The sequence below is a fragment of the Anabrus simplex genome, chromosome 4, assembly GCF_040414725.1.
Source record: "Anabrus simplex isolate iqAnaSimp1 chromosome 4, ASM4041472v1, whole genome shotgun sequence".
NCBI lineage: Eukaryota > Metazoa > Arthropoda > Insecta > Orthoptera > Tettigoniidae > Anabrus > Anabrus simplex.
The window spans coordinates 90,427,076-90,444,423 of record NC_090268.1 but is presented as its reverse complement, the minus strand read 5'-3'; the positions used below and the strand labels follow the sequence as shown (position 1 = coordinate 90,444,423).

Here is a 17,348-nt window from a genome sequence, read left to right as displayed (position 1 = left end):
CACAGCGTTGATTTTTCCCTCGGACTCAGTTGACCTCTTGAGGCTGAGTGAACCCCGGTCCAGCCCTCTCGAAGCTGAGTGGACCCCGTTCCAGCCCTCGTACTAATTTTCAAATTTCGTGGCAGAGCCAGAAAACAAACCCAGGCCTCCAGGGGTGGCAGCTAATCACACTAACCACTACACCACAGATGCGGACTACCATTGTACTAATGAATGCAATAACCTCACGAAACAAAGCAAGTCAGGAAAGAGCATGTAGTTTTACGCGATTGTTAATATTGCGATCTTAGCCTGGGAACTTCCAGTTTCATATCGAATCCGAAGCACTGGGACGTTAATGTTCATTTCAAAACTACCAGGTGCAATGGCCGCGATTTAATCCGCGATTGCGTTGATGAGAAACCGGTGGGGATGCCAATGGGGCCACCTTTCGGAGCAGTTAAGAAATTCACTTCAGATTTGTTCTCTGAAACAGGTCATCATTATGGAACTAACGCTATTCTGAGTACAAGGCCGTAATTTTAATGGAAGGTAAAAACAGTCGTATGTTACTGTAACTGTCTATCTGGGGTTCCGTTCTCTCTCCTTTTCGTAGTGACTGAAGAAGACAGCGTAGAAGCAGCTTGCGAAGTATTTATAAGTACGGGTTTTTTAAGAGCGGTGTGCCACACCCAAAGCTATTGAAGATAATGAGGCGCGAGAAAGAGCCGATAGCGAAATAGAATACCACCGGCATACAGGAACCTAACTAACATCAATTGCTTCGCGTGTTAGGAACTTCATCACTGAATTGTCTGCATAACCACAAAAATAAAATTAATGAGTACAATGTGTGCAGGGAACTAGAATAGCATCAACTAGGTCGAACACAAGCACGTTCTTCATCAGCCATTTCCACTATGAAGCATCGATCAATTAATTGATATTTAGATCAATTCGATTTCACAAACAAAGGCTCATAGCCACGCCCGAAAATCCAAGAGCAGAGATGGACAACCGGCGGCACACAGCGTGCCACTTTTCTATGTTCGGAGTTTCTGATGTACCACTCCGCTTTATCGCAGTCTCCCCATCTTTACGCCACGCAGTTCCTGCCGAATATACTACAAATCATTAACTTGTGTGTTCTTATTTCTATAGCTTTAGAATAGTTTATAAGAGGAAAACAATTGGCGATAAGCTGCCACTATTGTAGCGGCCGCAGGGTTTTTACGGTTTCGTAGACTTACTTTGTTTTCGCTGTTTCAATTTCTCATAGTAACACCGTTTCATTTCTCTTCATCATTCACTTTTCTCCTTCCAACTCTTACTTTCTCACGTTTTTTGCCGAATTCTGATCAAATCTTTCTTTTCCATTATTCAGTTTGTTATCCTATACAACTCAGCTAACCTCCCACTGAGCGAGTGAGTCTACACAGCGCCATCTTACAACAGTGTATGCGTGTGACGTCACATATTTACCATAAATGTTGCCTTACTTTGAAGCGCTAATTTCATGAAAACAACGTTTCAGATTTTCACTTTTTTTTTACAACAAGCAACCTCCTCTTTTATCTTCCAATTGCGACATTAAACATAATCGTAAGTTAAACACTCTCGCTGATATACGCGTTCTATCCAAACACTAAAAGCGTCTTAAAATTTATCTATACATATACCCGTTGTTGAGGAGCGTAAGTCTACATTAAAATTATTTGTTGTTGAATCGAAACCACTTAGAATTAATGACATCTACCTATTTACTGAAAAAATATTTGCATCATAAATATATATATTTTTTACAATTCGCTTTACGTCGCACCGACACAGATACGTCTTACGGCGACGATGGGACAGGAAAGGCCTAGAAGTGGGAAGGAAGCGCCCGTGGCCTTAAGTACGGTACAGCCCCAGCATTTGCCTGGTGTGAAAATGGGAAACCAAGGAAAACCATCTTCAGGGCTACAGTGGGGTTCGAACCCACTATCTCCCGAATACTGGATACTGGCCGCACTTAAGCGACTGCAGCTATCGAGCTCGGTGCATCATAAATAAACATTAAGAAGTAATATATTAAAGATACCTACAAATAAAATTAGGGGCTGCCTGGCCGAGGCGGTAAAGGCGTGCTCGGTTCGCCCGGAAGGACGTGGATTCGAATCCCCATCAGAAAGTCGTGAAAATTAAAAAAACGAGATTTCCACTTCCGGAGGTGCATATGGCCCTGAGGTTCACTCAGCCTACACCAAAAATGAGTACCCCGGTAATTCCTGGGGGCAAAGGTCGCCGGGCGTAGAGCTAACCACTCTACCCCATCACGTGTCGAGGTTGACAATGGTGGAAACCTTTACCTTCCACTCCTCCAAGAGCCTTCGCGGCCTGTACGGAGGTGACTTTGCTTTTACAAATAAAATGACATTTTCCACACTCATAGGACCGGCGTGAAACAAAATAAGCTTAGTTCTTTTGAATGTCTTGTTTGTTCACCAGATCTTCAATGTGGAGGTTTCGTAGGTAATTTTTCCAGATGCAGCAGGATTTTTTTAAGATGCTAATCAGTGATTGTTGTTCGATATCTAATTTTCACCAAGCTCATAACATACGTTTTTTTCACGCATATGTATATCGACCGAAACCTACTTGCCATAACTCGCAAAAAGAAGATGCTGAATCCAGTAGAAAAGGCAGTTTCATGTCCTTGGCGCATACGAAACACAGTATTTTTCGATGAACTGGGTTTCAAAATATGTTATAAATAGGTTCGTATGTTAAGGAAAAGTCGTATTTCACTCCTGAGGCCATTTTACCCGAAATATGAAAAATAACTGTGAATGATGGATCTCTGACTCGGTTTAAAGCTATTTTATGTTGCATATAAATGCATATTTCGGCCATTTTTATTGCGTTTGTCTTATTTTTCTCATTTTAACCATATAAAGTCATATTTGGTTATATTTTGAGATTTTTTCCAAATTGAGGCGTCGTTTTTAACAAGTTAAATGCTATCTGCGTCGATTTTCAAGCACAGGATTTTAAATAATACAGTAGATGTTTCTTCTTTCGTCTCCCGAAAGCGATAGGTGGCAGGTTTAGAAGTCATCATTCCAATAAACGAACGTACGCCAGCAAGTACTAAATACTTAATACTTCACTTTTTCGTTATTGTTAGGAAAAAGGATGACAACTGCACCTTGGAGTTAACAAAGAAAGAAAGAAAGAAAGAAATAGCACAAAACTAAATGTCTATGACTGAATAATGAAAAATTGAAAAAAATGATACCTGACTGGAAAACACGGAGTTCTTATTAAATATATGAATATTTTTGAAACTGCCAAACTATAGCCCGTAAAAATTAAAACTCTGCCGTATGAAGCACTTTCCATTCAGCAAATCAAAATAAAATAAAAAATTTGTTAATAACTTTGTAACCACTTAATTAATCAACTCCAAAGTTTGTGTGGGGTCATATATGCATATGTTTTAAATTTAGTTATGATAAGTTGTATATTGTAGCAGTTCAAAATTTCAGTCATGACCGGCCTTAAGTCGGAACTGCGAGAGCGTACCTGTTTGCTTATATGTACATAAGTTGAGTCCATGCGAGCGTTGGTCGAGTCTACAAATATATTCATTAATGCAATGAACTAAAACTAAGCTTGAAAAGGAAGCAGCCGTGTACTTATCCGTCATTTACTTTGAGATGAAGTGGAGAGTCACTGTTCGAATAGTCAAAAGTGGGATTTTAAAATAATTACATTCCCAATTGCATTGCCTGAAGTCGAATTCTCTCCATTCCAGACATTTAAATCAATCTTTCAAACGTGCAATAGCCAGGACTCCAACTCGGATCAAACGGACGGGATGCTAGTATGGCAACAAAGAGATTAAAGCGTTACTTAATAGATTTCCGCATCACTAATCAACTGAGTTTAAGTTTCCTCCTTGAACCGCTATTAGAATCTAACGTATTCGAGGATCTGACATCGAGCATGCGACCTGAGATAGCTAATTGCGCGGTGTGTCATGAACGCTAGTGCAAATAGTGGCATATGTCCGATCGAACTTGTTCGATCTGATGGTGTGCAAAACATGGTTGTAACCAGTCAGCCTCAGTGATGTATCGACTAGAATACCCACCACCAGTGGCACGCGAGTCTGTTCGCAACATAGATATTTCTAAATATCTTCATCTGGGACTACATATAAACTCGTTACGAACAGACAGTGGAATAAATGTGTTGGAAGGGGGCCAACTTGTTATCCCGATGAGAAAGATAAAAATATGGCACGGGACTTTGCCAGCCTTGTCCAGCTGCAGTAGCCAACATCTTGTACTAGGGAGCCCAAGAGAAGTTCCATTGATTTGTGCAGTGATCCGCGCCCAAAGCGTGCTCAAGGTTGTATTTATATCCGTGAGCCTCGAGGGACTTGCATTCCAGACGATACTTTAACAATCACTTGCACTTTCTCCTTTGCTTACACCATTGTTTACACCCATATACTTCAATTCTCGCAAAACTTAAACTTTTTAACCCTAATAAAATGATTAAAAATCTTCGTTTAAAGCAAGGATGCCCAGTCGATTTTGAACTTAAAATTCTATTTGTTTTTCGATGATGATGATGATGATGATGATGATGATGATGATGATGATGATGATTCTTGTTGTTTAAAGGGGCCTAACTTCTAGGTCATCGGCCCTTAATCGTACGAAATGAGATTAAATGTAACGACAATTTAAAAGTTTGAACTCATAAATTGACCCGAATGAAAAACGTGATGATGAAGAATGAATGGATGGATATGAACTTAAAACAATCAGTGGATTCGACCCGCAATGCCCCACTTTCCCCGAAACGGTCATAAACAATAGTATTACTGACCAAGGGACTACTCCTAAAGCACAATCCTGGTTGATGATGCTTGTTGTATAAAAGGGTCTAAAATCCAGGCCAACGCCCCCTCATAATCGTACTTATCGCTAGTAAAGTAGAACCTTGGTATTTGTCATGTTGGGGTACTAATCAAAAGTAGCGTAGATTCACGGTGTTCCACACATTATAGTGCTACTCCCAAGTACTGTACGTCGCACAGGTAACGCAGACTTATGGTGTTTCTCATATAATGGCGCCACTCATAGGCAACACAAACCCATGGTGTTCCTCACCTAGGTGTATTAATCACGGGCACCGGTATTCCTGTTGTGTTCCTCACATAGTGGGTACTAATCACAGGCAAAACAGACCCACGGTGTCGCTCATATAGTGGTACTAATCATAGGCAACGCCCAGACCCGTGGTGTTTCTCACAATTGTAGTAATCACGGGTAGGCCTAATGTAAAACCCATACTGATTCACCCTCCATTGCTACTAATCACAAACATATTGTGTACCTAACATAATAGTACTACTCGCAAGTAAAAGCGACCCATGGTGTTCCCCGCGTGATGGTACTAATCACAAGTAGTTTCATGGTTCTAATACAATCATCCCTTGGTCGCCCCTTTTAGTCGTCTCTTACGACAGGCAGGGGATACCGTGGGTGTATTCTTCGTCTGCGTCCCCCACCCATAGGGGGTGTTTGTTTTTTAATGTCTTTACTGATAACGAACTTCTTTCCTTTGCTTCATTCGTTACGAAAGAGCTTTTATTATTTTTATTATTATTATTTGCTTTACGTCGCATCGACACAGATAGGTCTTATTGGCGACGATGGGAGAGGAAAAGTCAAGGAGTGGGAAAGTACAAGCCCATTTTTGTCTGGTGTGAAAATGGGAAACCACGCAAAACTCTTCAGGGCCGCCGAGAGTGGGGTTCGAACCAACTATCTCCCTGATGCAAGCTCACAACTGCGCGCTCCTAACCGCACGGCCAACTCGCCCGATGAAAGAGCTTTTAACAACGATAAACATGGTATCTTTCTGAAACATATGGCGCTTGACAGATTAGTGTGAGTGGTCTCTTCCTGGGTGCGAGGGGAACCATTCCGAGGACTGTATTTGAAAGGTTACCGTAACTAGCTTTTAAAGATAATAGGGTTTAGCTTAAACATGAAAACCCATATCCATCTTCTTCTTCCTCGTAGAGTAATTTAATTTAATGACTGGGTTGCCCCTGCGATGAGTCTTTTCCAACTGAGTCTGTCCTATGCAGTACGTTTTGTGTCTGCATAGCTCCTGCACCCTGAGTTCACAAGAAATGCCATCATGAATGTCTTTCTTGGTCTTTCACGAAAGAGTTTTCCTTGTATTTTGCCTTCCAAAATTTCCATCAACATATTCCTATGTCAAAGTCTATGTCCCATCCAAGAAAGTTGTCTCTTCCTAATCTGATTCAACAGCTGTCTCCTTCCTTGGACAATGTTCAATACCTCTGTGTTGGTCTACTTTTCCACCCAACTTATCCGTTGCAGCCGACGCCAACACCACATCTCAAAGGCTTCTAACCTCATAATGTCACTCTTGGTTAACATCCTGCTCTCAGCATAATACAGCACAACAGATCAAACATAAGATTTCATTATTCTTTTAGGTAAGGAGAGGGATATTGTTTTCTGACATAGAAGGGACTGTTTACCTCTGAAGGCTTGCCTTGTTATCGCTATTCGTGTTTTCATTTCAGTGTGACACTGAAATTTTTCTGTTATGATCTGGCCAAGGTATTCGAGCTGTGCTATTTGTTGTACAGGCTCAGCACTGATCATCACGTGCAATGGACATGGATTCCTACGAAACATCATGACTTATATTTTATTAATATTCATTTTCATACCAAATTCCTTATCTTTTACATTCAGCTTTAGCATCATTTTAGATAAAGTTATTGGACTATCCACAACTATAGCTTGATCATCGGAAAATTTGATGGTCTGCATTAGTCTCCCTCCTATTTTCACCCCAAGCGTGGTTTTTGTAATAGATTCATTGATGATTTTCTCAGCAATGACATTAAACAGGAATGGTGAAAACAGACAGCCTTGTCTCACTCCTTTCAGTATCTATACAGGGGCTTTTAGTTCACTGGCCAAAGCTGATGACTGCATGTTGATGTTTATATAAACTGTACAACAGCTGTATCATGCGATGTGGGCAACCTATCTCAACGACAAAATATATGTTTAGTACATTCTGTCTAAATCAGTGGCTCTTCAGTGTAAAAAAAACGGCCTAGGCACAAAGCGCGGTTGCTTAATAATTTGAAAACTCCTGGAAAGTAGAAAGTTGAGGATCGAAAAAATATTCGGGTTGGTTGTCAGCACGAGGTATTAAACCCAGCCTTCGAGTGATTTAGATTTATATGTTCTGCTGTAGAGCGTGACTGGTATGTTGCTACAAAGAGGGGTACACACTTAGAGTGTATTCATACCAGACAGAAGTCCAAGTGTCACGCACATCCTAGAAACACAGGTTGCCTGCGGAGAAACTGTACAGTTTGTAGGCAATTATCGAGTAGTTTCTTACTCGTTAGTACATTCTGCTTAGAAAGGTAAGGAGATCACTTGCAGCTACTTATCTACTAACGGGCTTTAAGCCAATCCATACTGAGAATACCAGTCACATATAGCAGACGTTCAGACTGTTAAATAGGAAAACGTCCATATTTTACTCTAATAACAGCTCAATCGAACTGGCGGTACTCGTTGAGATATATCTGATCTAAGTTAATAAAAGTCATGCGTATTTAAAAGATAACTGAAATGTGTCAATTGGAGAAAATTGCAGTTAATTTATCGGAAATGATAAAAATAATCCGTGAGAATCTGATGCTGCTTTAGCGTTCTCGGATAGTTAATTAAATTATATGGAACTAAATTAGGCAGAATCCATTATGCTTTCTGCACCAATTGGCTTTATGTCACACCGACACAGATAGGTCTTAGAGAAAAGGGTTAAGAGTAGAAGGAAGCGGACGTGGTCTTAATTACCATACATCCCCAGAATTTGCATGGTGTGAAAATGAGAAACCACGGATAACCACCATCAGGACTGCTGACAGTGGGGTTCGAACCCACTATCTCCGAATTTCTGCATCATAGGATCCATTCAACCACAATATTCCACAGTACATATGTTCTTCAGGAATGACTGCACATCTGACATCACAACATCAGGTCATCCATAGCACAGACGCTCCGTGAGAAAGGATTTTAAGTGCATGAGGAAGTCCATGGCATTGGAGTAAATGGCAGCACGAGAAGGATAGATATGATCGCAAGTAATGGGAAGAAAGGATATATATTAGACCTCACAGTAAGATTCGAAACACACTCCGACCAACCAGACGAAGTGGACCGAGAAAAGAAGTCTATCTACCTGCCTATAATGCCGTATTATAAGAATAAATACGAACTGGACGACACAGAAGTGAGGGGTCTCATGATCGGCGCGAGAGGGACAGTCCCTAAGAAGACGATAGAACTGATGAAGAACTTTAACATCAGTACCAAGGAGTTCATCGACTGGGGATTGAAAGCGCTCAGGGGTTCTCTTTTGATATTCAGATACCACTTATATTCGCCAGACTGAGATAAAATTTACTTATTTTTTATTTTTAGTTTTCAATGAAATTGTTTGTGTATTCTCTGTCTTTGGTAGCCTCCGAGTGGAGGAAGATTTTGAAAATAAAAAATAAATAGAGAAACCTTTTGTGATCAGTACAAATACTCATTCTCCATTAGCTGATCGTGCAAGTTAAAAATCTGCTGCGATATGGTACGAATAGAGACGAAATGGAATGGCAAATTAAAAGTCCAAAATCCTCCACTGACCAGAATTCAAAACGTGAGGACGAAGAATGAATGGAAGGATTTGAATTTAAAACAATCAGTGGATGCGACCCGCAATGCCTTACATTCACAGAAACTGACGTAAAACAATAGGATTACCGACCAAGGGACTGCTGCTATAGCAAAACACTGAATCGATGATGCTCGCAGTCTAAAGGGGGTCCAAAATCCAAGTTATCGGCCCCTCATAATGGTACTGATCGCTAGGAATGTAGAACTATGGTATTTGTCATGTTCCGGTACTAATCAAAAGTAGGAGAGACTCGCGGTATTCCACACATAATGGTACTACTCACAGGTTATGAAATTCGACATAAATACAGACCTATGGTTTTTCTCACTTTGCGGCGCCATTTACAGGCAACGCAAACCTATGGTGTTCATCAAATAAGAGTAATAACCACAGGGACCTGCACTATTCCGTGGTGTTCCTCATATAGTGGGTACTAATCATAGGCAAGGCAGAACCATGGTAGCCATCATCCCATGGTCTTGCTCATATGGTGGTACTAATCAGAGGTACAAAGCCGACCGCACGGTGCTCCTGTGTGCTACTAATCACAAACGTATTTGGTACCTAATATAGTGGTACTACGCGCAAGTAAAAGCTACCCATGGTGTTCCCCGCGTGGTGGTACTAATCACAAGTAGTTTCATGGTTCTAAGACAATCATCCCTTGGTCGCCCCCTTTTAGTCGTCTCATACGACAGGCAGGGGATGCCGTGGGTGTATTCTTCGTCTGCGTGCCCTACCCACAGGGGTTGTGTGTTTGGTCCGCGAGAGTTATTTTATTTCCCTCAAGTCCACCGGCAAGCCGGTTAGGACCCCCTTCCCCCATCCGCCACCTAGGACGCGCCACGTGGGAGTATCACCTCTCCCCCTGCTACGCCAGCGTAGTAGGTTCGTGGATCATACTGTGAATTGTAACGATAATCACTTTGTCATATGTATAGTAACTCCTACATACATACCAATGGTACCACTTGTTTCATGAGGCGAGGAGATTATACCAGAGAGCACGAGCCATTTCTGTTCTCAACAGGGGCTGATGACCTAGGTGTTTGTCCCCTTAAACAACAATCATCATCATAAGATATACCCAACAAGAAGGTTACGTTACATAACATATGATAATTAATACTGGCACCTACCTCTTGTTTCAGGAGGCCGGGCGAATGGACCACGGCTCATGAGCAAGCGCTGTACACAGCCATGAGGTCGCCTCTCAGCGGCCTGACTCTGCTCTTGCTGCTGCTACTGCGGTGGCGCGTCACTCGGGCTGAACATCCGCTCCTCACCATCAACCGTCACCACAAGGGAGACATGTTCGTCGCAACCGGTGAGTATCCTACCAGCTCTTAATTGTGCTACAATACATCATTTGATTTATTCAAAATCCTTATTCCCCACTGTGAGTAGAGGTATAGAACACATCCCCCCCCCCGTTTTGTAAAGAAAAATAAATAAAATGGGACCACGGGTCTCCTAGCTGAGAAGGGGTGTTGCGTCCATTTACTTGCGCCAGTCTCCTCACTTCCATATGTCCAGTCCAACTAATCTTGGTCGATTCCTGTTCTCTTTTGACCCCAACAATATAAATTTTGCCAAGTCTAGGGTCTTTCATTTTCACGCCCTTTGAGACCCTTCCGTATCTATTGCCGATACCTTCATTCGTCGAAGGATTGGGCCTTTTGTCATCTCATTAATGTTATGAAGAGATGGTACCCTAATTGTACCTCGCCTTAAACAATCACCACGAAAACCAGCACCACTACCACCAACACCATTACCCATACAAGGAATCCATCAACAAAATCAAGTAGAAATTTGCCGAGAGATTTTGCACAACGTTTGGCCAGTTAAAGATAAGATCATGCGCTGTCCTAGGAACAAACAAAGCTGGAACTTCCTGACCTTAACAGGAACTCCATAATGTTCATAGAGCACCATGGTACTCAGATTCCCAATATAAGACAAGTTTAGATGGATAAAAGGTACCACAATTGCTTTTTAATGGTCCATTATCAATGAAACTATTGACCTTCTTCTGATGGAATTATTTTTTATTTGGAACACTCAAATTTAATACAATTGAAAGTGAAAATTCACACGAAAATCTTGTTTACATGGCAGTTTTCGTTGGATTTTTTGTTCAATAAGAGCAATACTTTGCGATTTATTTATCACTCATTGCATACAGGCTTGAGGCACTCTTTGCATGAATTGGACGTTTGTATGTATTTTCTATATGTGCAACTATGGTAGGTCTTCTTCCTGCACTAATGGAGTCACAACGTCCTGAGGACTCTTATCGTGGATCTACCATGGAATAGAGACATATCAATAAAGCAGAACACACCGAATTGCACAGTTGCCCAACATAGCGAAAGAACATTGCACGGGGTTCTCGAGGCTGTAGTGCCCCATGTGGTAGACTTACGCAGCAATGCAATTTTTGCAGGGTCCAGGACTCTTCGGCTCCAGTTAAGCGTTAAACTGTAACCCACGGAACCTTCAATTTTACATGGAATCTGAAATAATGATACCACCTAATTTCATGCATTGACTGGGAAGTCAACCACATCAATAATAATAATAATAATAATAATAATAATAATAATAATAATAATAATAATAATAATAATAATAGTTCGCCTCTGTGGTACAGTGGGTAGCGTGATTAGCTGCCACATCCGGAGTCCCGGGTTCGATTCCCGGCTATGCCACGAAATTTGAAAAGTCGTACGACGGCTGGAACAGGGTCCACTCAGCCTCTGGAGGTCAGCTGAGTAGAAGGGGTTAGATTCCCACCTCAGCCATACTCGAAGTGGTTTTCTCTGGGTTCCCACTTCTCCAGACAAATGCCGGGATGGTACATAACATAAGGCCACGGTCGCTTCCTTCCCTCTTCTTTGTCTATCACTTCCAACCTTCCCATCCGCCCTCCACAAGCCCTCTGTTCAGCATAGCAGGTGAGGCCGCTTGGGCGAGGTACTGGTCCTCCTCTCCTGTTGTATCCCCCGACCTGAAGTCTCACGTTCCAGGACACTGCCCATGAGGCGATAGAGGTGGGATCCCTCGCTGAATTCGAAAGAAAAACTAACCCTGGAAGGTAAACAGATTAAGAAAGGAGAAGAAGAGAGAGAATATAATCATATCGCCTTAGCTATCGGGTTGCGGGCCGTTTGGTATAGCGCTATCTAGGTAGCATTCCTAAGAGTTTCGAATTCCTGTTTGGTATCATCCAACAGGGAAGGAGAACTCGACTGGATGGCTCCAACATGTCTTTGACATGCCAACTATTATTACATGGAGTGCCAATATTTTACCCTGTCCTTCAAAAATCGAACCTGTGAACTTGAGATGATGAGTCGAACACTCTGCATATACCTAGACAGCTCCTATAAAGTCACTGAACTATCAAATCCGCAAATTATTGCCGCTACTGCAAGGTAACGAAACTGGAGATTAGATCTGAGTACACCGTAGTTGAACTCTCCACGCGTTTATAGGCTATGCAACCAGCGTAACAGCACTGCATTGTGCATAAGTACGTCATGCAGTGCATTCTACAATTCCTTGCCACTTTTCACTTGCTATTACATTTTTGTGAAACTGACTACCCTAACAATGCTACTGACTAAAGTTATTAACTTCAGGGAATTATTGTGTATTTATGGTACGCAAGTAATTTCGCAGCAAACGACCATCGAAGATTGTAGTGGCAGGAAAATACTGTTCTGAACAAGAATAAGTGTAGAGCATCAGAATGCTATGGCTGTACTGCTGCTAAGTGTATGTAGAGTAAAAATTGACTATATATATATGATTTATTTAACCACCAACAGTAGATTTGGCTGTGACGTTTATTGGGTTCCCTCGGAGTCTTGTCGTATTTTAAAGCCGTACTTCTTAGTCCTTGTGTTTGCGGTCAGAATGACTCTTTAAAAGGACAGTTAGTTGATAATAATCCTCTATATGTGGCTTTGTAACCGGCACAAAAAGAGTTTTATAAATATGAAATATGAAACGAAGGGAGATGTAGAGGCCGTGTCATTGTTTAAGTGTATAATTTTACCAGTTACTGAGATGATGATGATGATGATGATGATTGTTGTTGTTGTTTAAAGGGACCTAACATCGAGGTCATCGGCCCCTAATGGTACGAAATGAGACGAAATGGAATGACAAATTAAAAGTCTAAAATTCTCCACTGATCAGAATTCAAAGCGTGAGAACGAAGAATGAATAGATGGACATGAATTTAAAACAATCAGTGGATGCGACTCGCAATGCCTCACATTCACATAAACTGACGTGACACAATAGTATTACTGACCAAGGGACTACTGCTATAGCATAATACTGAATCGATTATGCGTGCAGTCAAAAGGGGGTCCAAAATCCAAGTTATCAGCCCCTCATAACGGTACTCTCGCTAGGAAAGTAGAACCATGGTATTTGTCCCGTTGCGGTACTAATCAAAAGTAGCAGAGACTTGCGGTACTCCACACATTATTGTACTACTCAGAGCTTACGAAATTCGACATATAATACAGACCTATATCTTTCTCACACTTTGCGGCGCCATTTACAGGCAACGCAAACCTATGGTGTTCATCAAATAAGAGTACTAACCACAGGAACCTGCACTATCCCGTGGTGTTCCTCATATAGTGGGTACTAATCATAGGCAAGGCAGAACCATGGTAGCTATCATCCCATGGTCCTGCTCATATGGTGGTACTAATCACAGGTACTGCAAAAGCCAACCGCACGGTGCTCCTGTGTGCTACTAATCACAAACCTATTTCGTACCTAATATAGTGGTACTACGCACAAGTAAAAGCGACCCTTGGTGTTCTCCGCGTGGTGGTACTAATCACAAGTAGTTTCATGGTTCTAATACAATCATCCCTTGGTCGCCCCATATAGTCGCCTCTCACGACAGGCAGGGGATACCGTTGGTGTATTATTCGTCTGCCTCCCCCACCCACAGGGGGTGTGTGTTTGGTCCGTGAGAGGTATTTTATTTCCCTCAAGTCCGCCGACAAGCCGGTTAGGACCCCCCTATCCGCCACCTCGGACGCGCCACGTGGGAGTATCACCTCTCCCCCTGCTACGCCAGCGTAGTAGGTTCGTGGTTACTGAGATGGTTACAGACATTTGTCGAGAAGGCTTTATGAACTATACTTCCCTTATAAACTTGAACTCCAACCTTCGATTTCGTTACATTTCAGTTTAAATTGACAGGTGTTTCTTATTTTCTTTAAGGAATCTTCCAGCCAACAAAGAAACTCTTAACTTGCGCCAACCCCTCAAAATCATTTACCTTATCTATTTTCCTTTGATCAACTTTTACGGTATTAGGTTTGCAAGTCTTCAGGATTTTTTCGATTTTCACTTCCTTCGTGACCCTGTAAATTATTTTGTCGACCGACATCTTCATTCTTCGAAGTATCGGACCATTTCCATCTTTTTCCTGGGTTAGTTAACGAGGCGATGATTGTCTCGCTGTATTTCGCCTTAAAACAACAGTCACCACCCCCACCGGCTTCACTAGCGTTGTGAATTGATATGTTTCTGTTGAGGATGTTGCAAATACTATTCTCTACAATAATAATAAGTGTAGAGCGTCAGAATGCGATGACTGTACTGCTGTTAATTGTACAGTATGTAGAGCAAAAAATTATTATACTTTATTATTATTATTTCTCTCAAGATCACAGTACACAAATACCCAATCGATCCGTTGAATGAGAAAAATAACATCGTTCATCTTAAGCCACACCCACAAACTACTAGTAACTTTAAAACCAAACAGACATAGTTAATATACCTAAAAGAAATAAAAGGACACCACAGTTTATAAACAAAAAAAAAAGAAAAGAACACCACATAATAACCTACCGTCCGGCCAAGTCATCACCCCTGGTGAGAAGAAGGCCACCCTCCCTGTGATGACTCGACCGGCCCTTCCCGTGGAGACCTCCTGAAGGCCCCAAGATCTAAGCAGACGACAATTTTTCCTTCTCACCATTCCACTCCTAATCGTACTCCTTGGATATGCCGTGAAGTCCGTCGGATACCCCAGATATGTGAACCCCTCAGATAGGGCCACCCAGTAGCCATCCTCAGTGTCTTCATGTCATGTCCAGCATAGGTATATTTGTCTTGGGCCCTTCCCACCCCGACTTCTTACGGGTGAATCCATCTCACCCTTTCCCCACTTTCCTTGCCATTTACGCCATCATTTCTCCATACTTCTCTCTCACCACCTTTCAACATTGTATGTAGAGCAAAAAATGACTATTATGATTTAATTAACCACCAACAGTAGATTTGGTTCTGACGTTTATTGGGTTTCATTGGAGTCTTATTTTGTATGTAGTAACAAAACATCTGGATTTCAAGATGCTACATGTAAGAGAAACAAAGTGTAGCACGAATCAAATATTTCCACAATGTTCAGAAATAATCGGAACAAAATGAAAAAATAATATATATATGTTCCACCTGAGAGTACAACCACTGTTATTGTAATTAAAACAAACCAAACCGCATGGCGCAAGAGTTCCAAAGGGCCATGGTCTACCAAGAGACCGCTGCTCAGCCTGAATGCCTGCAGATTACGAGGTGTCGCGTGGTCAGCACGACGAAACCTCTCGGCCGTTATTCTTAGCTTTCTAGACCAGGACCGCCATTTCACCGTCAGATAGCTCATCAATCACGTAGGCTGACTGGACCTCGAACCAGCTTTTAGATTCATGTAAAAATCCCTGACTTGGCCGGGAATAGTACCCTGGGCCTTCGGCTAAGGGGCAGGCACTCTACACCGAGGGGCCGGCTTTATTATAACTACTCAAAAATGCTAATGACCGAAAGGTTTGTTTGCGCAGTACGGCGCGTAGCCGAAAGCTTGCAATTAGGAGATGGTGGGTTCGAACCCGCTTAAAGATGGTTTTCCATGGTTTCCTATTTTCACATTTCCATTCCATCGTCGCTGAAAAGTTAACTGAATTAGTGCGAAGTTAAACCTCTTGCGAGGAAAGAAGGTAACTATTGGTGGTTTTACATTCTACTGACTAATTTTGCGTTGCCAGGATTTCAAACGTTACGAGGAATCTTTTATGTGCCAGTAAATCTACTTAAACGAGGTTAGCCAATTTGAACACCTTCAAATACCATCCGACTGAGTCGGGATTGAATATGCCAACTTGAAGTCAAAATACCATCACTTCTATCGTCCGAGCCACTCAGTATGACTCCAAAGAACAAAGAGTTGTTCAGAAAAGCAAAAGAACTATCTAAATAATCTTATTTCCACAGTCAATATTGCTTTGCTAAGGAGAACATACCCAATAAAATTAATCGCCTTAAAAGCCATTTTCATAGTTGTTATTTACAATTTACGAGCAGCACTTACGAGCTAACGTCAAATATGATAGAATATAACATGAAATTTATACGAAGAAGCAGAGAAACTATTCGTAAATGTAGCAATTACTTAAGCCACCATGCTGCGATTGAAAATTAGAATTGTCTCATGATAGGGGCAAGCAACAAAACAAATAACTGTCCGTGATTCATGTGGCATTATTATAACAATTATTACCCGTTACAGGAAGCTTGTAAAATGATGAATGAAGTTAAGGTGTTCTGAGTTGCGTGTGGAAATGGAAACTGTAATACAAGCAGGAATGTGGTTCTACATTTCAAAAAGTGCCACCGTATTTCTTATGGACACACAGTTACTGGTTATTCGCGTGTGTCCTGGAATTCAGAACAGGATCATTCATATACATGCATTTATTTTTTTAATGCTGAAAGAAGTGAATACATCGTTGAAATATGTATTTTCTCATACGTTAGTAAACCACTTATAGATTAATATTTAAGAGTTAAAATCACGAATTCTATGATAATGATTATGATGCTTGTTGTTTAAAGGTGCCTAACAATTAGGTCATCGGCCCTGAGACTTTCCTAAATTGCTGACTAACTTTTGAAACATATATATGAAACTGCATTTAACTTGAAAAATATGAAATATCTGCATTTAAAATGGAAATTATGAAAATTAACATTCACTAAATAAAATACACACTCGTCGGACCTTGTACTCACACTTACTTGTTACCTGCTTACTTACACATACGTTATTTGAAGGGCGCCACCTGCCACTCAGTGCAGCAATAATAGAATGAGACTCTTGACTATCTCTAGGGTGTGGGGTAATAAGCTTACTTTTGACAATATACCATATAAGTTCTGGGAAAAGGAGATTGGCGTTCGGTTTCCCCATTAATTTTGAGGTTAAAATATTCTACTGTCATTGAAATAAAACTATGAATTCGTTTGATAGAACAAAATATATTCTTTAAATAATATATAAAAGCTAGTGAGTCTTGTTGCGATAAAACAGATGAGAATATGAAATTATGACATTGCAACTGAAAGAAACTAGGCATGAATTTGAATTCTTCTTGACCGGACATTTAACAATTTATACGAAATATTTCCCTCACTGATTCACTTGACTGTACGTTCAACACTTTGAGTGTAATTACGACGTATTCCCT

General features: G+C 41.2%; 1 protein-coding gene across 1 annotated transcript in view; it reads left to right on the top strand.

Annotated features, from left to right (window-relative positions):
• sha (shavenoid) overlaps nt 1-17,348 on the top strand; it is a 354,752-nt gene that overhangs the window by 91,982 nt on the left and 245,422 nt on the right. Inside the window, exon 2 of the mRNA XM_067146254.2 lies at nt 9,930-10,105. Within this exon, the coding sequence (XP_067002355.2) occupies nt 9,930-10,105 (176 nt within the window). The remainder of the gene's footprint in view (nt 1-9,929; nt 10,106-17,348) is intronic.